This window comes from Dichomitus squalens (genome assembly GCF_000275845.1).
Source record: "Dichomitus squalens LYAD-421 SS1 unplaced genomic scaffold DICSQscaffold_11, whole genome shotgun sequence".
Classification (NCBI taxonomy): Eukaryota; Fungi; Basidiomycota; class Agaricomycetes; order Polyporales; family Polyporaceae; genus Dichomitus; species Dichomitus squalens.
Genome location: NW_006766893.1, coordinates 655,817 through 682,070, shown reverse-complemented (window position 1 = coordinate 682,070; position 26,254 = coordinate 655,817). Strand labels below are relative to the sequence as shown.

Sequence of the window (26,254 nt, the reverse complement as noted above, 5' to 3'; positions counted from 1 at the left end):
GCGCGACCATTAGAGGCGTTCGTCTAGTCAAGAGATGCGGCCGGCGATTTCTGTAGCCAGCTGACGATGTGAATCTATGTAGTCAGTGAACAATTGCGTATGAGTAAGACTGTACAATCTGTTGATATGAAAGGAGATTCGTTCGCGAGAGTTGTCTGAACCTGGTTGAATCGGAATTCGCGAGTTACCCGTACCCCAAGGTATTACATATCCTGGTTCGATCCACTCGCCGGGCTCCTCGGACTCGTTGCAGCTTGAGCAGAGCGTCGATGACATTGTTCACGTCCAACACGTGGCGGCGCCTGAGCTTCCAAATCTGGAAGCGGTGGCTGACGGCCTATAGGCAAACTTCAATTCATCGGAAAGGCATCGTATACGTGGCTACGTACGCCACGGGCAAACCGTTTCCCAATGGAGTGCAGTAGCTGTGCAGTAACGAGAAGGGGAAATGGTGACCGTAAGAGAATGAAGGTGAACTCCGACTGTCGCCGGGAGTCATGCGCGAGGCAGGCTCGGCCTTTGCTGTGCGGCTCCGTTGCGTCGTTTCCACGAGCGCAAACACATATTGGCATCGTGACGTCCGTGTGACCCAGCTGCGCTGGTGGGTGCAGCTGTGTCCCGTATCCAAGCACGGTGCGTTGTTTTTGCGAGCTATGCATTCCATGAGCGACCACCGCGGAGCGTCGGGATCTTGCTTGTACCATCTCGGTATAGAACACGTTCCTTGTGTGACACAGACCGTGATTACGTGGCTCACGGGTTGCGGTCCCAAAGCCCATGCATATGCCCTAGTAACCCCTGCACAAATGTCGAGTCAATGCGGCGATGGCAAGAAAGGACAGACTGCGGTTGGAGGATGTAAATGCGAGAAGCTTCTTTGTTACCTTGGTCGGACTAGAGCGGTGGGCGTTGCGAGCCACCAGGAGACATTATATGATCGGTGATGGATTGCGTATGAGCAGCCCCGTGAATCCTGTTGGATGAAATTTTGGCTTGCCGCAGTGTTCGTCGTGGCTGTTCACGGAATTTGACTAGCAGTGGGCTGGCTAAACCCGCCTTCCGTTAATATGGGTCGACTGTATAAGCTGTATCAGTATATGTGATGGAGGCAGAGACTGCGCTCGCATGGCAGTGTGCGGTCGAGATATATTATGCAAAGAGAGAGGAAAGACGAACGCGTCGCGTCGCGAAGAGGCGCCGGAGAAACGGCCCGTCGCTCATTAACTTTCGGCGCTCCCCGAAGGACAAGCCAACGGGACCGCGTTACGCTTGCATTCTCGTAAGTACTTTTACTTGATTGCCTATCAAGCTTCTCCCGTACAGGCCTGTAGGCTCTCCGCCATGTCAGAACACCAAGAGCCGACTAATCTATTCGCGGGCGACGTATACAGTACTGCTTTGATATGTGCAGAAGGTGAGTCCTATGCGCACGGTTCTTGGCCGAAGCTCCCCGAACTTGATCATGACTGTAAAACAACAGGATATGGCAGGCGTCGGAGCGCTTCCTAGATAGGAGCACGATCCAAGAATGCCTGAAGAGCACGGTCGGGCTCTTCCCAATGCACCTGAATATTCAAATGTCCAAGGTCAGCATAGTGAATTACTCTCAGAGATTCCCCGGCAGGCTCACTGCAGGTTCCGATACTCACAAAATGGTTTGCACCACGCAGACGCACGAAAGTCACGTTTCGAAGCTTCTGCCCCGCGTTCTTCTTCTCCCGAAGCTCCTCCTGAAAGCTCATCATCGCCCAAGGCATGACCCATGACGACGACCCGCAACACACATGACGGACTTCGACGGCATTCCAGGGGCTCTGTTCTGCTTTCGCGGGCGATAGGATAAGCGCCTCCTCGTGCAAAGTGGCGAATGCGCCGGAAACCATGCCTGTGACCATTATGGTCAGGTCCGAGCCACCTCGAGGGTCGGCCGGCACAGAATGTGCAGCGGCCCCACGCTCTTCAGTGCTCAAAGTCGTGAGGGTAGGCGGAGGCGAGGCGAGGGCGTCGCGAAATGTGAGCGTGTCTTTGGTGTCTCCATGCTGGTAGAAGCCGCTAACCCACAGATTGAATTCGTCAACGAAGTCCTCGGCTAGGATCGAGGGATCGGCAAACGGTGTGTAACCGTCCTCGATAAGGGCGTAACCCAGTGCCAGAGAGGGGGGATCTTGATCCGAGTCAAGTGTCACCTTGATACTGATGGCAAGGGGAGTGCACGTACCATAGAAGACAACACGCCGGACGTACTTGGATAGATCCACATTGTCACGGCGGAATGACTCGGTGCTTGCGAGGAAGGCAGTCATCCAGCACGTCCCAAGAGACCACCCCGCGAGCACGATCCCTCCTGTGCTATTTTCTGACCGAGAGAGGGGAATATTGTTGGTGGCAACAAAGCTGACCAGCAGATCATGCAGGTCGTGGCCCCCATTCTTCATGAACGCTACCATCTTCGGCTGCGCTGCGGCAGGGTCGGCTTGCGATTCGATGCTAATCGTCAAAAGGTGTGCTCGCTCCTCCGCCGTATAGGGTACTGCTCCTGGATAATCGCGCCTGTTAACCAAAACCAGCCGGACGTTGTACTTGTGTGCGAGCGGTATCAGTTTCCCGAAAACGCCTGATAGGGAGAGCATGGCACGTCAAGGAGATATGACAAAACTTTTGAATGGGCGAGGGCGCACCACTGTGCCATCCAAGACCGTGAAGCAAGACGATTGTCGTGTAATCGGTGCTCTCCGGGGGCGCGCCAGAATCGCAAAAGACGTGAAAGCGAGTCGCAGCCTGCATGAGAAGGATTATCAGAGGATGGAGAGAGATGATCTGACTGGAAAACTTGCACGCTATGCCTTATGTATTTGGAGAGCGACTCGGTCCCATATGGACCGCCCGGAGCTTCGGCGGTAGCGTCTGTCGCTAAGATGACCAGTTTACTCATGCTGGTGCCACTGTCGGAATGACAGTACTGTCGGATGCGGTACCAGGGGAGGAGATCTGTCCGCATGAAGACGAGTTCCAAACAGGTCCTCCAGAACAGCAATCCTCTTGCCAGCCTGAAACCTACACATGTAAACGAGATGCATGATGGGTAAGGTACACTTCTCGGCTGCATCCGATACAGCGTTCCCCAGAAACGAGTAGCTTTGAGACACTGCAGAGTCCGATGAACTATCGGAGGGGAGGTAGCGTGAAGAACTGGTCAGTGATGGTGAACTTGCAGATGTTTCGCCGCAGACTTTCATGAGCGCCTAACACTGTCGGACCCAGTTAGCTTGTTGGATCGGCGCCCGATTCCTCGCAGGAGCTGACAGTACACAAGCTGCGCTCCAGGCACGCAATGAAGTCTTATGCCTGCTTGGTTGGCCCGATTGCAAAAGACCAACGGATGGAGTCGCATGACACGCCTCATCCCGGGGAGATGAGTATTGCTAGGGAGCAAATCTTGAGGTTACTCCAGTCGGACCGAGTCGAATGCTTGAGAAGAGGAAGCTTACCGGGGTACACTTTGCGGAAGCTGAAACGGCCTTCACCCCGGGCCTGACACAGCAGTCCAAAAGGTCCCTCTAGCCTGTTGGACGGGTACACTCCACGCCGGCCGTCATTAGTGCGTTCCTTACTATGCTCACCAGGAACGACGTCTACGTCGCATGGCCATTCACACTCTCCGATGCACGTTACGTCTCGGGGATAGAGATTGCACTCCGCCCATTCGCTATGCCACCGCATGTTTGGAATCTCCGATAAAAATGTAGTGGTGCACGTAACCTCTCGACTGAGCAGGCTCAGTAGAGACATTGCCACGCAAAGCAGGATAATGTCATAAGCGTTAGCGCACTGAGTGTTTGTCGCAAAAAGACACTCACAAGTGGCCTCCTGTGATTTGAATGTGACATAGCTGTCAATGTCTCAAGTCAGTGATTCTCGTATTGCTCCTTCACGACAAGTCGACGCACCAGCCGGTCAAGAGTCTCGTATCTATTCGTGGAGTAGGTGATCGGCTTCTCGCAAGCGCATGTCGGGCTCTGCGTCACAACAAATTCCTCTACTACCGAAATTGGAGTGTCCGCGGGGACAGGTCGCAGCACCTCGAGCAACGCGGAGACAAGCACACGCTTCCCGCGTGGCGCTACCCGGTATCTCTGGTCGTCAAGCCCCCGCTCGATGAGAGGATGGCGCTTCTGCCAGTGCTTGAGGAAGCCGAATTTGCTCACGACGGCGACAAGGGAACGTCGAGCAAACGATAAGAGCGTCGGCGCAGTCAAGAAGATCAGCGTCGGCTGAAACTCCCTTGAGAGGCAGGAGGTCGTACGAGTACTAGCTCACAGGTGAGGACAAAACGTGAGGGGCGGAACCTGAGAGTCGCCGATGTTGTCCATGGCAGTGTCGACATCGCGCTTCCGACGCGACTACCGCATTTGTATTCATACCAGCCGAAGTCCTTGACTTCATGCCACTCAGTCGATATCCTCCAAGGTCATTCTCATGGAAGTGTTGTCTGAACTCCGGACAATCCGCTCCATCGAGATGGAAAAAGGTGCTTCGCGCACTCACAAAGCTCCGATACGGGGAATCGAACCCCGAGCTACCGCGTGAAAGGCGGTAATGTTAGCCGTTACACCATATCGGAGTCAATCCATTTCCTTCTCTAGCTACCCACGACATGGATGCGTGATCCCAGCCCGGAGGGTCGCATATGTGAATACAATACAATGTCTTGTCTGCGGTCCTCGAGGGCCACGTCACAGCATAATACCTCGGGACAAAAGATTACCCCAGGGCCAAGCCATTGAGTAAGACAAGTTGCGCATCAACCCAGCCTGCCTGTCAGGCCAAAGGCGCTGACGGAATACTACCGCTCTCCCCTCCGCTCGCTCACCACGGCCTCCATCCACTTGAAGACGACCCTCTCGAGCATGAGCTCCCACCCCTCCTCCATGCGTGCAACGAGAGGTGCGTCGAAGATGATGGCGTCGTCTGACGCAAATCCCGCGGGGAAAGTGATTGTAGAGGCTATCGGTGAGACAACGGGTGTGCCACCTCCAGGTGTTCCGGGCCGCGTGTTTGCGTCTCTCCGTTTGCCGCCAGGCATGGCGATAGGCAGGGAATACCGGAGCTTCAGAGCACTAGATATCGGGTGCTTGTGAGCCCTGAGCAGACGCATGAACGAAGACGCACTCACGCTGCCCATAGTCGCAGGTTGTCTGTGCGACGAAACGTCCATCCGCGCTTCCCTGCCTCGCACCCATCACCGCCTTGCGCCTCTTCTAGTGCCGCGATGTCGTGTATCGCGTCCTTGCTCACGTAGCCCCATGGTTTTCGTGACCTGCGAACTGCAGTGTTGTAGGCATTGCAAAGTAATTGGCCGGACGACAAGGCTCGTAGAATGTCGGCGTGTTCTGATGAGGACATTGGCAGCAATCGCAGTAGTGTTGCGGGCAACAGCGCGACGAGAAGTGCATGTAGACGGCCTGCAGGAACTTCAACTCAAGGACGGACGCACTGATTAAGAGCGCACTGACCATAATCATCGTCAGGGAATGTTGACCGCTTCGCCCAAGGAGGAAGCTCATCGTCGTCGATCGCCTCTTCCTCCTCTATCGACTCCATCTCCTCCGGTTCCTCGGTCACCACCATATTCCGCATCGCGTCAAGCATGCCAGTCGACACAACACGACGCTTCGCTCGCCCGGAGCTCTCACCAGAGCTCATAGCGTCCCCAGCGCTGACCCTCCGCCCCTTCGCTCGCGCCTCCCTCTCCATCCTCTCCTTCCTTTCCACCCGCTCCTTCTCGCGCTCCCACCCCCTCTGACCGTCCTTCGGACCCCCAAAGAGCACCTCGTCCACCGCGTCGAGGTACTTGCTCACTATCTCCCGCTCCTTCTCCAGATCCTCCATCCTCAGATCCTGCTTGTACAACCACCCTCCGCCCAGGACCAGTCGCTCGTCCCACCTCTCGCGCTTCTCCCTATCCTCCTCGCTCAAGTGATTGAAGTCGTCCGACTCGTCGTCCCACACCGGCACCTGCCGTTTCCTCCCTCCAACATCAATAAACGAGACAGACACAGACGTGTCTCCGTCCGCGAACTCGCCGTCCTCGAGGTGCGACGACGGCGACGTCCCACGCGACGCCGGGCCCACATTCGTGTCGTTCGACGACGACCCGTGATCGCTCTGCGCGTCGTACGCGTCATGGTCGAGTGGCAGCCGTGCGCGTTCCTCCAGCTCGCGCAGGACCGCGAGCACCTCCAGCGCGCGCCCGCGAATGCGCGTCAGCGGATCGTGTGGGGAGTTCGGCTGCGACACCTGGCGCTTGGGTAATGGGGAGCTGGAGAGGGTGTTCGGGCGGAAGTGCGGGCGGTTCTGCGGGACGCTCTGGTCGTCGGGGAGGGAGACGAGGTAGTTCCGGACGCTCCGGACGGCGCGGGTCGTGTTCTTCAAGAGGTCGAGGACGTCGACGTTCGAGGAGGGCCTGTTGTGCTTACCGCCGCCGACCCCGAGCAGGTTCGGGTCCTGCTCGCCCTGCTCCTGCTCCTTAGGCTGCTGCTGCGAGTTCGGGTTGAGCACCCAGCCAGCCGCGACGGAGATGAGGTCTTCAATCACGGCCGGACGCAGGTTGTCGGGATCGGTCTCGAGCGTCTTCACGTACGGGGGAAACGTCGGATGAACAGCCTGCGGAATCGCCGGGGACGGGGGCAACACGAAAGTGGGCCCACCATTATTCGGTCGTTTCTCTAGCGTGGCGAGCCCACCGATCGCGGGCACCAGCCCGCTTTTCGGTTTCTTCAACGGACTTGCCGGTGGTCACCACTTAGCTCAAGATGAGAGAGATGGAAGGACGTACTCGCTCTCAGCAGCAATCCCCGTCTTGGTGAAGTAGTGCTGCAGGTATTCAATGCTGCCCAGCGCCATGACACTCTCCCGCTTGGCCGCGCTGCGACTGAACGGCTTCTGGGGTTTGTTCATGCTGTTCATGTTCGGGTAGAACGCGACCTGTCGCCGCTTCTTCTGCTGGCTGCTTCCGCTGGTGTCTGTGGAGGGGGAGTCGGGCGTCGGCGTCGTTGAGACATCGGGCGGGGTATCCATGGATCGTGAGGTATAGCTCTAGTTTGTGAAATGGAGTAGTAGACTTGAGATGCTGGGGCTACAGATAGGTTGCTATAGACACAAAGAAGATCGCGGACCAGGAAGGTGTAGATGAAGCTAGAGTCGTGAATAGCGTGAGCGTAACTTGGCGTAGCGGGACCGATGGTGGTGCAGAGCGAACAGGCGCGAAGACAGCGCTCCCGAACTTGGGAGTTGCCCTGATCTCCGAGGCTGGCTACATCATCACCGGCCGCTTTCGCAGATCTCGCGACCATCATTTGCTACAAAGTATGCGCCCACGGGCACTGTATTACATATCAAGCCATCGCACAACGACCACCATGTTCAGACTCGGAGTTTCGAAGGAACCGCTGGTGTGTCGGCCTTTCTGACACAGCAACCCTGAACCTACAGGCTTGTAAGTACCATATTGTCCCACCTTCCTCGTGTTTTCCAATTTGGATCGATCAGATTTCTCAGCTGCTGAAAGAGAATGGCCGGTCATGTCCCGCGTTCCGGCGAGACTTCGGGGGCAGCTGCATCGTAGTGCTTGACGTCTACGATAACCCAGCGCAAAACTGGGGACAGAGGAAGTCGTTCGCCGCCAACGAGCTGCTACCATTTCGATGCCTCGCGCTTCATCATCTCGCGCGCGTGCGAAGCACTCCTAGCGGACGACAAAGGTGACGTTGTCGAACCCCCCTCATTACAAGGGCCGCGAATGATCGTATAGCTCTCCAACCAGGGATCAGTGGACATGTCATGCAACTGGGTTGCAGGTGAATGCAAGGGCGGAGGTAAAGGAAAAGGATGTCAGCCCAGCGTTCCCTTCGGTCTTCGCTCGAGTCAAGCAAGCCGAGCACGAATATGTACATATGTCCCGGTGAACATCAATATTCCAGCTGGTTGAGTCCTGGTCCGCGTCCGAGCCAGCAGCTTCGGAAGATCCTGATGGCTGCGATCCCGAGTGCGGCCAAGGAACTTTACCCGAAGGGAGGACCCTTGAGGACTTCTACCAGCATCACAACCAAGAAGCAGCTGAAACATGTGCGTGACTTGACTGACACCACTGCGGAAACACGAATCCCCGTCTATCCAATTCATGGTCGACACGCGTGACAGGGCGGGCCATATGTTAGCGACCAAGTATCTCAATCTCAACGTTCAGTCCCACAACTCCTACACGAGGTGGCACGGGTCAAAAACAGGACGGACGAATCACGCTTCGGAGAATGCTCCTCGTTACCCCTCCCAGGTGTAAGTTCCGCAACGCGAGGCACGCACATGTTTACTAGACTAGTAACAGACGATAACCCTTCTCTGACCCTCTTCTGAATACAGATATTCGCTGAACCTCTCGGAGTCGTGCTCTGGTAAAGATCCCATCCCGATACGAACGTAGTGCTCTTCTACGCGACGTAGGAGCAATAGCTCCTGTTCCCACCACATGATGGAAATGCCTCGGGCGAGAGGGACGCACGTAATCATCAACCCTGTTTCCGTCACTGAATCAAGCCGTACAGTGATATTCGCAGGGCTTCCGTCAGGGTAGACCAGTTTTCTCCCTCCGTCAAGGGTCTCCGTAAGTCGTAGCTCGAGTGCTCTTGCATCAATCTCTACCGCGGTATTGCTCGTGACCTCTGAATGGCTCGATATCCTGACAGTGACGTCTGGAAGTGGTTCGCCGAGTGCCGGCCAGGTCACCGGCCATAGGTTCAACCACGACCACGAAGGGAACAAGCCATCCGGAGCCTGATCGCGGGAGAACTTGACGAGCATCTTCTGGGCTCTATCGGTCTTCAGGTCCAGATACCAGAGCAACTCTGTGTGGAGATTCGTTCTGATGTGGCCTCCGCTGTCGATCCCACCGATTACGTCGTTGAGCACTTTCGCTGTACCCATGATCGCGCGCCTCCTGTCGAGCGCATAGGTCAAGGAACGCGTCGAGTACGTGTCCCGGATGGTGTTCCATCGTGCCAGGAGCCACCTGTCGTCGATGCCACTCGCAGAACCTCCAACATCAGAGGCAGCACCCTTCTGCGAAAGGTACCTCCGGATGGCATGGCGGAAGTGGTGTGGGTCGTACATCTCGGACGCGCTCCCGCTGTAGCCGCTGTCCGGGCGCGACATCTTCCTCCCGCACCACAACACCATGCGCTGCGGGCTGAACTCGAGGCTGCGCGTTGACAGTATCTGCTCCTGGAACGTCCAGCCCCGCCATATGTAGCACCGCTTGTCCGCAAGCGCGCCGTGCTTCTCCTCGTACTGCTCATCAGGGTGGAACGTCCATGCGCCGACACACAGCCCGTTCGCCGCCGCCACTTCGGAATCCCAGCTACAGTCGGAGTTGCCGATCCGGCCGCGCGGTACAGATACGCCTGGGAGCCCGGTATCAGATGAGCGGCTGCCGCGCGCCGCGATCGTTGTGGTGGCGAGCGCATATATTGCACCCATCTGCGTCAGCTGGTCCTCGAGGTCCTCGCGCGAGTCTTGGACGATGCACAGTGCGTCCACCCAGAGGAAACGGTACCCCAGCGCGCGCGTCACGAGCATCGCGTCCACGATCGTCTTCGGCAGTCTCTCCGCACCAGTGCTCGTGCTCTCCGGGAGGCGTCGCTTGAACGCCGCGAGGTTGGCGGTGACCATACGCAGCTGGTAGGCATCGCTGCCCCAGACGTAACTCAGCGCGACGTACTCGAGGGGGACGGGGAGGAGGATCTCGTCCAGCTGCACAAGCCGCCAGAGGCGCACGTCGATGAACCGCGTCCGCGGGTGGAGCGTCGCAGTAGCACTCCCTTTTATGAGAGGGCCGCAGTCCAGATGGTTCTGCGTGCACGCGCGAAGCCAGCACCGCGCAAGCGCCAGATCGGCCCATGTGGCAACCACGCCATGCGCGTGAGCATCGGGTTCGCCGTTCGAGTCAGCTTTGGGAGGGTGCATGTCGAAGGACTTGGAACCCCGGATGTATAAGGGCTGCTTGAAGGAATTGCCGTACCAAGTATCGCTGATGGAGGCCTCGAAAACGGCAAGGTCTAAACCCTTGTGTTCACGGGGTGCGTCCTCGACTTGCTCCAGAATCTCGACGCGGATGGCACGCCTGTGTGTTGTATTCAGAGGTACGGTGTTCGGTGGGTCCGCTAGAATTGGGGTCAACCTGTCCACGATATCCACATGCAGGGCACGGAAGAAGTCGCAGACGTTACAGCCAGGTTGGTTGGGGAGAGCCGGAAACAAGAAGTAAAGGGTCGTTCCAGAGCAGATGTCCGAGAAGTCGAGAGACCAACATGAGACACAGAGTCTTCGAATAAGAGCCATGGAACCGGCGTCAAGTTGCGGATTCGGTGTAGGACTTCGTGCTTGCAACGGCTCGAGCGTAGATTTCTCGGGTGCCAATGTGTCCATGCCGTCGCCGGAAAGACAAGGAAGGACTGCTTTCATGCTACGCAAAGCTTCCTTCGTAGTGTGCTTCAGCATTTTCCAATCAATCTTGCGCATTGTGCAAAGAGGGGAGAAGGTGGCGAGGCCGGGGGGGGGGGTAGTGTGACTTTACACGTTCCATAGACTGTAGTGGGTACTACGGACCTGATGTGACTACGAATTTGCAAATTCGATTATGCTCGTCGTCAAGATGCAGATTGAAGGCAACGCACCTCAATTCAGACACGTCTGACGTAGCCTTGAAATTGAGAGAGAAGTACAGAAACAGATACTTATGCACTCCGCCATAGCATGGACGCCATGAGGCACCGGGTCCGACAGCCAAGATTCGATTGCCCGATCTAAGCACATAAACTTGCGTAACGCCGGCCAGCGTCAGGTGGACACAGCAGCAAAGGGGAGGAACATAATGGGAGAGCGAGTGAGGATGTATTTTAGGGCGTGATTACGGTAAATAAGTGAAGTCACATAGCATGTCAAAAGCGACAGTCCTCGCCATAGCGACAATCCAATCTCGGAAGCATCGTAAGGTACGCGACACGGGGACGACGACACAACGACACATCCAAACTCAGATCATCCTAGCCATCTGACCAAGCTGGGCAGCCATGTCGGGGTACGCGTGCATGAACTGCACCTGAGCATCGGTCGCCTGAAGATGAAGGAAAACATGCATGTGATTAGCGTCAAGGCCCCGATGAAGACGACAACGTAACGCTGCATCTCCGGACATTGCATAGTCGAGACACCACTCACGTATTGGTAAGTCAGCGCACTGATGAGCTCCGGCTCGCTCCTCGCCAACTGGCTCTGCTTGTCGAACATCTTGATCGCGACGTCGATCTTGCCCTGCTGCAGGCTCAGTTGCGCGAGCGTCGCGACCGCCGCCTCGCACTCGGGGTCGATCTCGAGCGCCTCCTGGCAGCACTTCTCCGCCGCCTCGATGTCCTGCTTCCACTGGAAGAGCGCGAGGCCCTTGTTCACCATCGGGAGGACGTTCATCGGAGGCGGCCTGTCATAAAAGCAAGCGCATTGTCAGATTGGGTCAAACGGACGCGCAGATCAGCAACTCGATAAGGGATTAGACGTACTTCGCGCGTTCAATCTCGATCGCACGGTCGAACTTCTCGATCGCGTCGGGGTAGCGCTGCTGGTCCAGGAGCAGCTCGCCGCTAGAACGCACGGTCAGGCACATATCTCTGAAAGAGACAAGGACGAACGTACTAGTAGTTCTGCGGCTCGCTCCGATCCGGGAACGCCTTCAACGTCCTCCTGAACGTCGCCATGCTATTCGCCAAGTTCCCGCTCTTGTACTGCGCCACGGCGAGCTGAATATGGCTGAACACGAACTTGTCATCCAACTCCGTGCTCTTCGTGTAGTTTTCCGCCGCCTCCCCAAACTCGTTCATGATGAACAGCACCTGACCCCGATGATAGTAGATATCGGGATCGTTCGGGTTGTGCTTGATCGCCTCCTCAAAGCACTCGAACGCCTTCTTCGGGTCGCCCTGCTCCATCCACACGCTCGCAATCTTGACCCACGTCTGCGTCAGCGACGGCTCGTGCTCGAGCGACGCCTGGAAGTCCGCCTTGGCACTCTCGACGTCCGTCATGAGGAATTTGAACGTGCCCCGCAGGTTCAGCGCCTCGGCCTTGCCGCCGTCCCAGGAGATGCCCTGCTCAATGGCCTCGTTGACGAGCGTGTACGCGTGCGCATAGTCGGACGCGCCGAGCGCCTCAAGCCCGAGGATGAGCGTGTTGTCGCCCGTCGTCGGGTTCTCTGGCAGCGCTGGCAGCGGCCGTGGGCGGAAGGCGCCAAAATAGGCCGATGTGAACATGTGCGAAGGCAATCGCTTCTCGCGTGTCTGCAAGACGGAATCAGTACTCTATACACAACAGATGGACTGAAGCAGTACTCACTGACAGAATACTTTGCGCCTTGCCCGTCGCAAGCTTTTTAAGTACCCGCTCCACAGCTTCCGCGGCATTCATGTCTTGGAACTGGTTCAATATTGCCGCGGCGGTGAAGTCTGCACGCAACCAGTCAGTATGAAGCACGGCGTGATGAAGGCGAGCCAAGCTCACCGCGCAAAGCCTCCTCGAACCGCTCGAGAGACTCCAAGGCGGTCGCGCGGCGGTTGAGAGCCTTGATGTATTTTCGGTCCAGAGCAAGGGCAGCGTCACAGTCCTCAACGACCTTCTCGTGTTGTGGAGGGTTCAGGTTGACGTAACATGCGGCGCGGTTCGAGAAGAAGACAGGCTCGGGTTGGGGAGTTACCGCGATCGCACGGGTATAGTAGTCGATTGCTGTCTGGAACTTCCGCTGCTGGTATGCGGAGTTGCCCTTTGCCTTCAGTGAAGCGGCAATCTTTGTACGCTCCTAAGTATGCGCACAAGAGGATGTGAGCCAGCATCCGGAAGTGAGACGTGGAACGCATACCTCCTGTGAAAGGGCGGCGATCTCCTCAGCGGTATACTCCTTGTCGTCTAGAATAGGGTATAAGCACTTTGTCGATACGAGCCATCGGGGAGGCGAAGGCGCAAGTGTAGTTGCGCTTCATAATGTGTATAGACAATGAGACGGCGCGAGCCGAAGAGGAGAAAATATTCGTTGCCGAACAGTAAGATCCCACCGCGCCGAAGGAGTCAAGCTCGACAGGCCGGACAATGCGCCCTTGAACTGATAAATAGGTTGCAAAGAAACGAGTGACTCGTCATTATGATCAGATTGGTCTCTGTGGGCTCTTCATGCGCGAGCCGCGAGGTGGCCCAACCTAGCGCCAACCGCGCACACGTCCGCCGCTACGTGTAATGCACACGCGGTCGCGTCGACGCGAGGATTTACTCTTGTCCGCTCTAAGACGTGTCATGCGTCTTGCAGGAATACTGCAAGCGCAACAGACCTTGACTAGACAACTGGTGTTCTTCCGTAGATGGGATCCAGGAGACCCTGGGTCCGCATACATATGCGTCCTTCACAACGCCAGACAGAGTCAATAAAGCAGGAGGGGACTTGCATGCTAAGGCTTCGGGGTCGCGCAGGGCCCGACGCGGGGGGACACGAGGCAGCAAGGGTGAGGTATTTGGATGTAACGGGGCGAGTGCGTGAAACGCGTTACTCACCTTCCTCAACCGCGGCGGACTTGGGTTTCCGCTCCTCGAGAAGGGGACCGTCCTCGTCCTTGACTGTCTTGCGCTTCTTGCTCTTCTTCTTGTCCTTCTTGCCCTCGCCCTTCTCTACGTCACCTCCCGGTCCGCGCGAGGTCGAAGCATAGTACGCGACGCCGCCGACAGCGACGACGGCAGCAGCAGTAGCAATGAGAACAGCATGCTTGTGCTCCGAGACGAAATTTTGGACGCGTTCGACGACGCCCTGGGACGACGTGGAGGACATGGCGGTGGGTCGGCAGAGGGATGCGTTCGGCACGCTCGCAACGCATCGCACGGCCGTAATTTGCCTGGCCTAGGTTAGGGTTCTCATGACAGAATAACCCTAACCTCTCAGATCATGCATATTCCCGCTCTTGGCCTTGAAAACTTCTGCCTATCGATCGGGTTGCTTGCACGCAGGAACGAGTGGCATTTTCGTTAGAGGTTTATACGCAACATGGCGGAAACTGCTACGTTCTCGTCATCCGGCGTGGATGCCATTACTCGCCCCATACATCTCGAAGAAGAGGTCCCAGACATACTCTCTCAGGCCCAGCTTGAAGAATCATACGATATCGCGCGAACAGTTGACGAAATCGAGAAAGGGGATTACAAGAGAGTAGGTCTGTAAGGCACAACCGTTATAGAGCCTTTATAACAATCACGCTGGCAGATCGCACTGCAGTTCTCGGATGAGCTCCTGCCTCATTCGGTCCCAATCTTCCGGGCACTGAAGTCCAGAACAACGGAAGGTCGAGAGTTTTATGTGCTCGCGGACACGTCCTACGGGAGGTAAGTAAGATAGCAATGATTTGAGTACGATGTCTGTCTGACTTCGACCTCTCAGTTGCTGCGTCGATGAAGTCGCCGCACAGCATGTAGATGCAGATGCTTTGGTCCACTACGGTCATGCTTGCATGAGTCAGTGCGTTCGAGTAGAGGCTGACCCGGCAGCCTTGTTTCCTAACGTTCGATCCAGGACATCACGACTACCAGTGATCTACGTTCTGGGCAAGAAGCCTATAGACGTTTCGCACTGCGTAGAAAGCTTCGCAGAGGTTGTGCCAAATCTTTCTGACAAACACAGCATAGTGTTGAAGTATGATGTGGCCTATGCCTATGAAGCTGGTATGTTTGGAGACAAACATGCTTGTGGAACATGCGACGTTACTAAGCCGTTTCCTCTCAGACCTTGTCATCACAGCCCTCAAGAACAAGCTGTCTTCGTCGACACGTATACTGCATACTCCCGTTACATTGACTTCACATCCTGCATCGTCAGGACAACATCGTACCCCACAGGAACTCCAAGAAACAGGCGCAGATCCTTCACCCGATTCCAATGTGTCTCCCGAGAAAAGCGCGATCCTCTACATCGGCGGAGAAAGCCTCACGCTCACCAACCTCCTACTCACCCACGCATCTTACGAGGTTCGTGCCGTAGTCGTCATTATCAGGACAGTCGGGCCCTCCGCTCACACGTGAACCATCAGGTCTACGCGTACGATCCCAAGACCCGAACCGCGCGATTAGAGTCTGGGCGCACGAACAAGCTTCTCATGCGCCGCTACGTCGCCGTCCAGAAAGCTCGCGACGCAGACGTCATCGGCATCCTCGTCGGCACCCTCGGCGTCGGTTCGTCCCTGCCTGCCTTTCTTCCCTCGCTCGCTAATGAAAGTGACTCTTCCCCTCGCGAATAGCCAACTATCTCCCCCTCATCTCGCACCTCCGCACGCTCCTCGCCCGCGCCCAGAAGAAGTCCTACACCATCTCCGTGGGCAAGCTCGCCCCCGCGAAGCTCGCCAACTTCCTCGAGATCGAGGCCTTCGTCCTCGTCGCGTGCCCCGAGAACTCCGTGCTGGACGCGAAGGAGTTCCTCCGGCCGATCGTGACCCCATACGAGCTCGAGGTCGCGCTGCGCCCGACGCAGGAGTGGACCGGGCGGTACGTACTGAACTTCGAGGAGCTCCTGAGGGAGGGGCAGGCGGAATCAGAGGGTGCGTCTGTGTCTGCATTCTTGGTTCTTTCGGGCCCGATTCGACCGACGCCTGGCTTCTCGCGCGAAGGTTTCATGGGGCTCAGTACGCTAATCTTGACATTGACACCGACATTGACAGGAGCTGCTGCGCAAGGACACGCGGATGCGGAAGGGGACGCAGAAGGCGAGGAGGGGCCCGCAGATCCAGACCAGCCCGTATTCTCGCTCGTGAGTGGGAAGTACAGGCACGCGAAGCGCTATGGCGGTGAGTACTCGGAATCCACACCTCACCCAGTCCATATATAGCTCATTCACTTCGCGTCATTTTATTTGGACGTCATCTAGGTACAGGGAAGGACGAAGGCACAGCGAACGGGGATACGGACTCGTCCGCAGTCGTTTTGCGCAACCAGGGGAGCGCGGTGGCTATCATGAGCGATAGCGCTGCTGGTGCGTCTCTCCTCTCTTTTTTCTGGTCCTTCGTCGGATTGAAGTCCTGCATCCTTCCGCAGCACATTTCCTCCAGCAACGGACATACCAAGGGCTCGAGACTCGCGTTGGGCAAGACGCGCCTAGCCTGCTGGAGCAGGGGCGCAGCGGCATCGCGCGGGGGTATGGCGACGACCATCGTGAAGGGTCATCTGCATAATGTGAAGTGATGTTCAGTCATGAAATGTGTGTGTTCGTAAACGTAGTGTGTCCATATCCTGTATCAAAACGAATCCAGATGAAACCCAAATGTAACCGTACAGTTTACATGTCATACGAGGAGAGGCTGCGAGGGACTGGACCAGACTACATTTGTGAGAACACGATAGTGAGCGAAAAAGCAATGCGAGGACGGAGTGGACAGAGGAACAATGGGACAACACAGGGCACGGAATACAGGTTGGAGGCGGCGGCGGCCTCGGGTACAATGTCAACGCGGGGGTGGATGCTACAAGCGCCATTGACGTTCTCCAGAGGCGAGCCGTTTGTTCTTATATACATAGAAGAGACGAAGGGACATAATCAGGATCGCTCCTTCGATGAGGAAGCCAGCGTTCGTGAAGTGACCAGTCGGGAAGCCAGGCGCTTCGGAGTCCTTGTAGATATATACTCCTGCAGGTCCTGTCAGAAACATGACTGTGACTTTGTAGCGCCATAGGACCCACCAATGATTTGACCCAACTGTCCAAAGGCGACACACAAAGGGATCGCCAGAGTTGCGGCGCCTGTACTTCTCAGATTCGCCGTCAACCAACTCATCGAGGTTGGATTGCAGGCAAACGAGAAGGAGAGCGCTATGCATAAGAATACATAGCGTGTCACAAATGCATCCGGAGGAAGTGCACCTGAGGAATGGAAAATTGAGATGGACTGCGAGCACAGCGGCTCGAGTGTCATACCTTGCACGACATAGCTTACGCCAGCTAGCAGCATCGAGAAGAACGTCGCCAAGGACCTCACCTCGTACCTATCCGCGATCCATGACACCAGAACCGTGACCACAAACCCGATAGCATACGGTGGCACAGTGAACAGCTGCGCGTCCAGCCCTGTGTAGCCCAAGCCAGCAACGATCGTCGGCGCGAACAGCGAGTTGCTCGAGAACGACACTGAGTTCGAGATGTAAGCGATGTAGTGCCCGTACAGCCGCCAGTCCATGAGGGTCGCTTTCGTCTCCGGCCATGTGATCTTCTCATGGCCTAACGAGGCGACACCCTTGATGCGCTGCGTCGCGAGCTCCCGCTCTCCATCCGATAGCCAAGCCTCGGTCTCGGGATAGTCTGGGAAGAACAGCGCGCAAAGTATCGCGGCCAAGCACGAGGGAGCGCCCTCGATAAGGAAGAGCCAGCGCCAAGCCTCTAGTCCGCGTACCATGTTCAGATGCTTCCCGATCCCAAACGCGATCGCCCCCCCAAACGCCCCTCCCAGAGACGAACAGGCGACAATAAGGGCGATACGTACTGCTCGTTCCTCAGGGCGGTACCAAAACGTGATAACGTAGACCAGTCCGGGGAAGAGTCCAGACTCGAACGCTCCTAAGAAGAAGCGAACGGCGACGAGGCCACTGAAGTTCTTCACGGCCGCAAGAAGCATGGTCATGGCGCCCCAACAGAACATCATTAGTGCCATCCAGCGCGAGGGCCCACACTTCTTGAGCATGTAGTTCGACGGCGTTTGGATGATGGTAAACGCGACGATGAAGATCATAAGCGCGAGGAGGTATTGCTCGTTGGAGATCTGTAACGTCTGCACGAGCGAGTCGCCTTGCTCGCGGTCGAGGACCTTCGCATTGCCCTACGCATGACAGGGAATTGGTAAGTAGGATAGGAGACGAGGCCCTGATGCAGGTGGTGACCCACGATATTGGACCTATCGATAAAGGAAAGCAAGTGGATTATCATTCCCGCAGGAAGGATGCGCATATCGATCCGCCTCACAAGCCTGCGCCCACACGCGGTCAGCATCCGTTCTAGACACACACCATCACTTATACGCGCCTTCGCTCTGCCGCCTTGTCCACGGCATACACTATATCCTTGCTTGATATTGAATCAATCGGAGAGGCCGGCGACTTCTCCACGTCCGAAACGAGCTTGCTAGGGCTATCCATCGCAATGCGGTATCCTCGGTTATGTGGAGGGTATGTCGAAGCGTTAAAAGGAGTTGGGGACGTGAACGATCGTGAGAAGCTATGCAGACATGTACGGGCGGTCACGATACACACTGCAGGGAGTGGGCCCCGTTCGGTTTGACGATACTTTCAGACGCACTGGTCATATAAATATGCTGCAAATCCACCCGTGATAGAGAACGCCAAAGCTGGACGTCGCTTTTCGTTACATCATATGGACCTGAGCGCCTTCCGACGGCGCACGGAGCACTTGTGCTTCTCAGGCTATATCTATCTTTGGTTAGTTATACCTGGGATTGAAGACAAACGCGGTATACTGATCCCATATACCGCTACCTCACATAGCGTCGGAATCGGCTCCGGAATGCGTCAGGAGAGAGATTGCAAGAAGGCTTGGTCAGATTGGCCGAGGGGCTAAGCGTCAGGCGGATCCTCTCGCCTCTCGGCATTCGCTAGACGGAGTTAAACAGTACGAGTTGCTCTGCTTGAAGTTGCTGCGGGTGCGTGAGGCGCCTACAGTGCTCAGTCGGCAATCACAGCGAGGCCTTCATCCCTTGGGCGCACCAATGAACCGCGCAACACGAGCCAGATCGACGCGGGCACGAGGAGGTGTTGTCCCTTCTGAAAACCCCGGGGATGCGGACTTCGTGATCGCGGACTTGGCACGCACCGTGCAGGTGCTTCATGAGATCATAGATGAACATCCTGACGTGCATGAGCAGCAAAGCCGAGCGATGTCGGAAAGAAGCACTCAGCTAGTGCAGCCATCCAATGCATGAGTCACAGCGGTGGCATGGCAAGACAAGTCTGCTAGCAGGCTCTATCGAAGTTCGCATAATGAGCACAGAGTATGTAGGCAGGGTGATGCTCTTGTCATGATGTGTGGCGTACCTCACAATTCCTATGCTTTTGCTGGATACCTATCATCTAGCATGATACCTCCAATCTATTCGTAAAGTCGGTGGTCAAGAGAACCCGAATCGTTCCTGGACGGGTGAAACGGTGCGACTCGGAGCGGCTGGGACGGTGGAAGCTGAGCGACTGGGCGCTGTCGTGTTACATAATCTGAGATTGAGGAACGATCATAAACGTAAAACTGTTTCGTAACCCGGACCGGACTCTCCTTCAAACAACCGCCTTGGATGTCCTAGCCCAACAAACATACATATGCTGCCCCGCAGATATCAAGCGTGTGCATTGTAGAGGCTTTTCGGCGACAAGCTCGAGAGCAGAGTAGGTATAACGACTGGGAATCTAATCGAGAACCTATGTCTAGTTCTCAAGCTGTTCGCTGTGCCAGGGGAACTTGGCTTCAACACGGGACTTCAGTCACATAATGCATTATTTAGGTTGACCTAAAGCCGAAGCCATGACTCTGTCTGGCTCACCGTCTGGACGGAGGTGAGCAGCTTCAGTAAATTAACCTACCGGAGGTCAACATGAGGAAGGAACTCGAAGAGAAAAGGGCACTTGGGAGTTGATGGGCGAACCACTTTGTGAGTTTATCACCAAAGAGCGCGATGGTCGAAGAATAGTAACGGTGCACATATCTCCCAGGACCACTGGGATGACCCCAGCGTGCGACCTGAATGCATGCCATTATCTATGCGTCGGTGCGGCGCCGTCTGGCAACGGAAAGCTGAAGGCAAAGTTATGTCTAACATCTTATTTCGGCGTAGGGAATTAGTGAAGCTTATACATTCCATGGTTAGCCGTAGACTACTCGGTACTGGCGATAGGAATTAGTGGATCCAGAATCAATGCAGGTCCCTACTCAGGCTTGCGTGCAGGCTGGCCTCTTCGAATCGCTGTCTAGAATCGGAGCGACTGCTCACCGCGTGCAGTACTAGGGTGGCGTTCCTCGTGTTCTTCATTTCTACAAGGAAACATCTATCTTAATTTGTTTACTGGTATGTGCTGGTCAATGGTCGCGCTACCTAAGACCAGTCCCGCCGGGAGTGGGGGCTCTTGGAGCGCATAGAAGCAGTATCTGATTCAAGTCCCACGCCGAGTCATGCAGAATTTCCAAAGTTGTACTACGTGCTTCCTGACTCCCACTCATCCGACTCGTGGACCGAGGAACTTCATGAGACTCATGTCTGACAGTATACCTACAAGGCACCGTATTTGTCACTGCATTTCTCCGAGCCTCCTCTTGACTCTCCACTCCTTAAAGAGGACATAGACAATGACAGCGTTCCGCACCACTATTCCTGCAATACTTCAGAATCCGAGCTTGGAATATCACTAGATATGTACGTTCGCTGTGTAGGATATTTCTCTCACTCCACTCACCTCAGTCGTACAGGGCTCCCGACCACGTGCGACGATGGATGTCGGAGCACCTCTCCACCCTTGGCCAGTACCCATTGTGCCAAACCTGCTTGCCGGGCTCCATGACGCTGGTCACTACAAGCTGGAGCGATCTACCGCTCTGAGGGGCACGCGCAGCAATGTGATCACGCAAACATTGTCTATCTACTAGCAACTGGAGCATGGCGTGCGCTGGTTTGACATCCGACCATTCCTCATAAAGGCCAGCCCAGGCGATTCGGGTTAGTTGACCTGAATTATGTCTGACGCGAACACTTCGTGTACTGATGGCTTTACTTCTTCTCAGGCACCTGGCGGACAGGTCACTTCAGCCCGCTCGGAGGTGTCCTTGACTGGCAGGGTGGTTGCGGAGCCTCCATCGACGAGGTTATCAACGACATCAACAACTTCACGAAGGACCACCCAGAGTCGATCATCCTCGATGTCACCCACGTCACCCATCTCCTCTGAGAGACGAAGGGTAAAGGGCTTGACCTCACCATCGACCATCGTCGGGATCTGCTAGACAAATTCACAGCGGTCAAGCATGTCTTCCGCACGATCGCGGACCCTGAGCACGTTGTGCTTGACTATCTTCCTCTCACCGAATTCATCGGGCATGGCGAAGCGGCCGTGGTGCTCTTGGGCTTTGATCTTGGCGAGCTCCACCGCCGCGGGTTCTACCACTCCAGCCGCTACTCCGTATACAACCACTACATTACCCTCGCGCAGGACGACGTGGCTGCCGTGCTCTCGACGCTGAACCCAGTGCAGGTCTTCGGCCCGGGCGCGGACAACTACAGCGTGCTGAGGCTGACCGAGTCGCACCAGCGCGCGGAGTTCCCTTTCGCACTGCAGAACATCGCGGGCGGCGAGTATCCGTCGGTGTTGACGGTTGACAACGTCCGGGACGACGATGTGCTCACGCTGAGCCTCGCGATCAGCTTTTGACACTATAATATCGTGCACGGGCTGTGGAACAAGGTGATCGTGTACGGCGGGCGGCACATCGTGGACCCCGGGGTACACCAGAGGCTCCAGGAGTGTATCGACGCTCCGCGCGGGTTCCCGATCTCAAATGAGAACCTCGGCAGCGACCCGTGGCCCGGCGTCAAGGAGTCATGCGCCATCTTCTACTGGGAGGACGGCTGGGTGAAGGGTCGCTACGGGAAGGAGCACAGCTCGCTGCACCTCGAGCAGGACATCAAGTCAATCGAGTATGGTGGGTCGGACATGAAGAACCACGGTGTGTATTACCGCTTTTACAGGGCGTTGGTGGAACGCGGCGGGGTGCGGATCAACAACGATAACCTGGGCGGAGACCTGAAGGTTGGCCAGAGGAAGAAGTGCAAGGTGCGGTATCGCGAATTAAATGGTAAGGATACAGAGGAATACCAAGTGGATGAGGACAAAGACCTGGATTTCTGGGAGCGTTTTTCGGAGACCCAGTTGAGCCATGACCAGTGGTAAGATGAAGATGAATGGAGGAGTCTGACAGTTGTACTACTAGTTGACTAGTTCATTGTACCGACGGTGTGCATCGTCCTAATGCATCATCCCGTCACACTTTCCCACATAACGTCAAGGGCTGAGTGCTGTCACTGAGTCTTCAATGAGGAGTCTTTCAATATATGTAGCGCAGAACATAGATCCAGAGGCGACCTCCAGCGTCCGCGTCCCGAGGCACGGTCCTGAGGACATCGGAAACTGCCGTGGCATGCAGGCGCTCCGTGGCACCACTTGCAAATTTGGCACGAGGGCAAGTTGCGCACTGTTCACACCGAAGGTACAATGATAACAAGCCGAATACTCTCCCCGCCTGCGTACGTGTCGTTCTTTTAACATAGCTTGTCATGCATCCCCAGTGTCAGTGTCAAGCGGCGATTGAGCGAAAGACCATCATAACCTAAGGCTGTTTCGTCATGGTCAGTACCTCTTCTGATATCACCCTAAAGCCGACCCAGAGCCCGGTGTCGTAATCTGTCAGCTATTACTGCTCTCTTCCCTAGACACCTGGTCACCTGAGGCAGGCATATCTCAAGTGCTCTCGCTTCTGCAATCAGATCGGAATACATGGCTTTCGTAGCTCACTGGTGGCAGGATCACATGAGTCACCTGCCGAATACCACCGACTCTTTCGCATCCAATGCGACCTCGTGTCGGTTCTTCCCTGCAATTGTGCGCTGGACCCGGCTAATTTAACAATCGTCACACACGTGCAGGAACCGCTAGATCGTGAATGAGAGCGAAGTGTTCTCACAGCGGCATGAATGATAAGGAGGGACGTCGGCGATACAAGAAGCAGCGCTGGTTTCCTCGGACGTTCTACCAGCTATCACTATGCGTGCACTGCGGCTGGGTATCCTCAAAGACTCGGGTGCGCCGGAAGGAAGCATCGACTACACCACGATTGTTCTCTTGCACGGTTATGGATGGCATAGCGGTAAGCGTCTCTATCATATTTCAATCATCGGCTCTAGAGGTTTAACATTAATCATGTGCATCCTGCCACATTTGCTAGGCGTATTCGCGAAATTGGTCCCTATCGCTGGCCGATTTAACGCCCGCGTTGTACTGGTGAACAGACAAGATTATCCGGGAGCTGAGCCGTTCACGCTAGAAGAGCGAGCCGAGCTGTTGAAAGCGGCCATCGAGCTGAAAACGAATCCCCTTTCCGCGAGGGACAGGCTCGATGTGTTCATGAAGGGACAAGCACGCGAAATATACGATCTACTTATCCACCTCGTGGCCGAACATCACATTCCTCCAGCACGCCCCGAGGCAAACACAGGCGGAATCATAATCGGAGGATGGTCGTTTGGGGCGTCTTGGATGACGGCGCTTCTGGCAAATGTTGCGTCGTTCCCTGTGCATGATATCGAACTGAGCCGTTACGTGCGGAGAGTGGTCTTCTACGGTGCGTCTTTTCTATATGAGAATGTGCGAGAGCTACAGCATTTTGTATCTGCCTACAGACACCTCAGACGTCGCTCTCGGATTCCCAACTCTTCCGCATGTCTACTTCCCTCTGACAGACCGGACGATCCCAGCGGAACAACTCGCACAGCTATTCGCCGAATGGGTCACCGCATATTTTGCACATGGAGACACTCCCGAGCAATACCAATCTCGACACTACCTCGCATCCCCACCTCCTACGCTCACCTCAATGACGGATGAGGAACGACAGTTCGTTCAGCACCATGTGCCAGGCGACTCAAGGGGAGGCTCAGATCATCTCCTCATGGGTAGCGGGTACGAAAGCGGACTGTTCGCCACTCTCCGCAAGAACGCGTTGCGCCTCCCACCTCCGAACGCGTCCCTGGTAGGCGATGCCTGGAGAGATGTCGAAGTCCGTCATCTCTGGTGTGACCACTCAGTATGGCTCATACGTTGGGGCGAGGTCAGTATGCGCCGGGAACTAGAAGAGGAGAGGAAGGCCGGGGTATCCTTGCGACCCGTGAGCTTCGTGCGGGTGCGAGGCGCGAACCACTTTGTGAGTTAGGGAGGACGCAGACTCGTGGCGAATGCTGATCATAACACGTCTTTCTCACCAGGTTCATTGGGACGAACCTGAGCGCGCAATACATGCCGTCCTCGCGGCTGTCCCTGCTGACGGCGGTGAGATCGAGGCAAAGTTGTAGTCACAGAAGAGCACCCTCGTAGCGCATCGATTCGGTCACTTTCTTGAAGCCGATGGGCCTTGCAACAGTTTATTCGAACAATTAGACAGCATGCCGGCGTTCGCTTGACCGTAAGTACCGACCACGATGGGTGATCTATGAGAACAAACGCAAAGACTGTCCGCAGCTTGCTCGGATATCTGGGAATTTGGGATCTATATGTCTCATTCAATCCCTGTCCAGCTTCGCCCGGCATAGCAGTACGCTTCTGTGCCAAGTCAAACTCAAATGCGCAAGATACAGAACGCCAACGTTCACCTCCGTGATTACCAGACATCTACACAAAGCTAAAAACCTTCACCCATACGTACAACGCATATGTCGCCCCCGTCAGCCAACGCACATCACTCCTTCGCCCCAGCATTCTCTCACGAAGGACATTCCAGTTTCTCGCCAGTTGCGAAAATCCGAGTCCGACGCAGCCGCTGCTCGAGGCGCTGAACCTGCTCGTGCGCGCCGTGAATGATGGCGACGTCCCCGAATCCCATCGCGAAGAGACTCAGGACGTACATGCGTCTGCCAGCTTGTAGGCTGGTCGTTCCGACTAGCCACTGATGTGTGGACAATGACTCCGGCCGCATCAGCAAATTGTGCAAACAATGGTCATCCATGACCACGGCGCCCGAAACTGGCCTCCCCTTTCCGGAAACCGCAAGCGCCTACTAATTACGGCCAACTCCCATCTCGTCCGACGGACTCTGGCCATTGAGCACCTGCGCGGATGGATCCCGGCAATGCTAGGTAAGTATTCATCTTGCGCTATCACTTCATACCACTCAATCGTCATTAGAGAAACATCGAGGCTATGCAAAGCGCCCCACTGTACCACAGCCGCCTCGGCACTCCTCACTAATATCTCTCTTGTCCCTCTCCCGAGCGCACTCCTCGTCCTACTCTCCGCCTCTGCACTCTACGCCTGCTGCTCTGCGACTCCCAGTGAGCTCTGTCTCTACGCTCCTGCTGCTCCTGCGCCGTGCGCCGGGGTCCTGAGCGTGAATTCGCACAACTTCTCCACCACCGTAGTTATGAGGCAGAAGTGCCGTTGCACGTAGAGCGGGGATTAGCACGGAGCGGTCAGATGTCCGCCTGATAGTATATTGTCCGCACGCATGACCCGTGTGCAGGGAAAGCAGAGATACTGGACCAGCGTCCTCGTCAAGTACTGGGCTGACGGACGGAGACGGGCGCTCCATAGACACCATACTTGGACTCCTTCAGCTTGGTATCAAGCTCTAGGGCTCTCAGATCTCAATGTTCTTCGATTATGCATCAATTACAACTCTTACTGACCCTGACATGAAAAGTGCTGAGGTGTCACCCTATAGTAGTTAGTCACCTGCAACGCGAAGCCAAATATTGTGAGTGTTTGCCCCAACATCAGGAAAACGTCACGGACTTGGACCCATACTTGGGCCCAAGTTCATGTACTTGGACTCAAGTCCGTGTACTTGGACTCAAGTCCGTGTACTTGGCCTCAAGTCCGTGTACTTGGCCCCAAGTCCGTGTACTTGGCCCCAAGTCCGTGTACTTGGCCCCAAGTCCGTGTACTTGGTCCCAAGTACATGGACTTGACCCAAGTCTATATACTTGGGGTACTTGGGGTACTTGGACCACAACTTGGACTTTACATGTTGACTTCAGTATACTCAGGCCTCAATTTGAGCAATTGGTGTTCTATCAGTCACACATCTTGTATAATTCTTATGTAATAATATCTATCATAGACATCCATACACTAGTTGTAAACCAGTCTGTTTTAAGGCTGTAGAAGCAGCTTTATAGTCTATTAGAAGAAGGGCAATAACATGTGATAGAAGACTTTAAGTTGTTACAATGTGCTTGTTTCAGTAGTGATACAGAGGTACAATATCCAGATAATGCGCAAGAATAGTGGTATCAGTGGTGGATGTCCAAGTTCTGCTATGGTACAGGAGAGGATGGTGAAGAATTTCTCGGAGTCCAGCAAAGAGCGCTATATATGGTTGCTATTCTGTG

General features: G+C 55.5%; 7 protein-coding genes and 1 non-coding gene across 8 annotated transcripts; 3 read left to right on the top strand and 5 right to left on the bottom strand.

Moving 5' to 3' along the window:
* Nucleotides 1-1,420: 1,420 nt before the first annotated feature.
* Nucleotides 1,421-7,126, bottom strand: DICSQDRAFT_180396 (uncharacterized protein). Its single transcript, XM_007365267.1, has 9 exons — nt 6,836-7,126; nt 5,514-6,784; nt 5,174-5,462; nt 4,871-5,117; nt 3,948-4,271; nt 2,679-2,778; nt 2,219-2,614; nt 1,650-2,164; nt 1,421-1,565 (listed from the first exon to the last, which is right to left on the bottom strand). Exons 1-9 carry the CDS (start codon nt 7,075-7,077, stop codon nt 1,506-1,508), a joined length of 3,444 nt encoding a protein of 1,147 aa, XP_007365329.1. The 5' UTR covers nt 7,078-7,126; the 3' UTR covers nt 1,421-1,505.
* Nucleotides 4,550-4,621, bottom strand: DICSQDRAFT_t72. Its single transcript has one exon. It is a non-coding gene; the product is annotated as a tRNA-Glu (tRNA).
* Nucleotides 7,127-8,314: 1,188 nt separating the features above from the next.
* DICSQDRAFT_136184 (HET-domain-containing protein) lies at nt 8,315-10,067 on the bottom strand. The gene has a single exon (XM_007365266.1). It carries the CDS (start codon nt 10,015-10,017, stop codon nt 8,374-8,376), a length of 1,644 nt encoding a protein of 547 aa, XP_007365328.1. The 5' UTR covers nt 10,018-10,067; the 3' UTR covers nt 8,315-8,373.
* Nucleotides 10,068-10,851: 784 nt separating this feature from the next.
* On the bottom strand, nt 10,852-13,922 carry DICSQDRAFT_85642 (ADP/ATP carrier receptor). The gene is made up of 8 exons (XM_007365265.1): nt 13,639-13,922; nt 12,956-13,002; nt 12,601-12,895; nt 12,436-12,545; nt 11,740-12,380; nt 11,607-11,687; nt 11,272-11,527; nt 10,852-11,167 (listed from the first exon to the last, which is right to left on the bottom strand). The coding sequence occupies exons 1-8, from the start codon at nt 13,907-13,909 to the stop codon at nt 11,087-11,089; spliced, it is 1,782 nt and encodes a 593-aa protein (XP_007365327.1). The 5' UTR covers nt 13,910-13,922; the 3' UTR covers nt 10,852-11,086.
* Nucleotides 13,923-14,122: 200 nt separating this feature from the next.
* Nucleotides 14,123-16,292, top strand: DICSQDRAFT_59000 (diphthamide biosynthesis protein; the record flags this gene model as incomplete). Its single annotated transcript, XM_007365264.1, has 10 exons — nt 14,123-14,284; nt 14,339-14,457; nt 14,513-14,590; nt 14,645-14,793; nt 14,855-15,096; nt 15,159-15,300; nt 15,366-15,685; nt 15,833-15,908; nt 15,995-16,093; nt 16,156-16,292. 10 exons carry the CDS (start codon nt 14,123-14,125, stop codon nt 16,290-16,292), a joined length of 1,524 nt encoding a protein of 507 aa, XP_007365326.1.
* Nucleotides 16,293-16,573: 281 nt separating this feature from the next.
* DICSQDRAFT_85637 (MFS transporter) lies at nt 16,574-18,072 on the bottom strand. The gene is made up of 4 exons (XM_007365263.1): nt 17,992-18,072; nt 17,032-17,926; nt 16,798-16,977; nt 16,574-16,744 (listed from the first exon to the last, which is right to left on the bottom strand). Exons 1-4 carry the CDS (start codon nt 18,052-18,054, stop codon nt 16,581-16,583), a joined length of 1,302 nt encoding a protein of 433 aa, XP_007365325.1. The 5' UTR covers nt 18,055-18,072; the 3' UTR covers nt 16,574-16,580.
* A 2,520-nt stretch (nt 18,073-20,592) lies between these two features.
* Nucleotides 20,593-22,046, top strand: DICSQDRAFT_169647 (uncharacterized protein; the record flags this gene model as incomplete). The annotated part of the gene is made up of 5 exons (XM_007365262.1): nt 20,593-20,718; nt 20,749-20,818; nt 20,884-21,029; nt 21,057-21,494; nt 21,561-22,046. The coding sequence occupies 5 exons, from the start codon at nt 20,593-20,595 to the stop codon at nt 22,044-22,046; spliced, it is 1,266 nt and encodes a 421-aa protein (XP_007365324.1).
* A 900-nt stretch (nt 22,047-22,946) lies between these two features.
* Nucleotides 22,947-23,685, top strand: DICSQDRAFT_12150 (uncharacterized protein; the record flags this gene model as incomplete). The annotated part of the gene is made up of 3 exons (XM_007365261.1): nt 22,947-23,019; nt 23,098-23,493; nt 23,552-23,685. Coding segments are annotated over 3 exons (603 nt in total), but the record flags the coding sequence as incomplete, so codon positions are not given.
* Nucleotides 23,686-26,254: the final 2,569 nt, after the last annotated feature.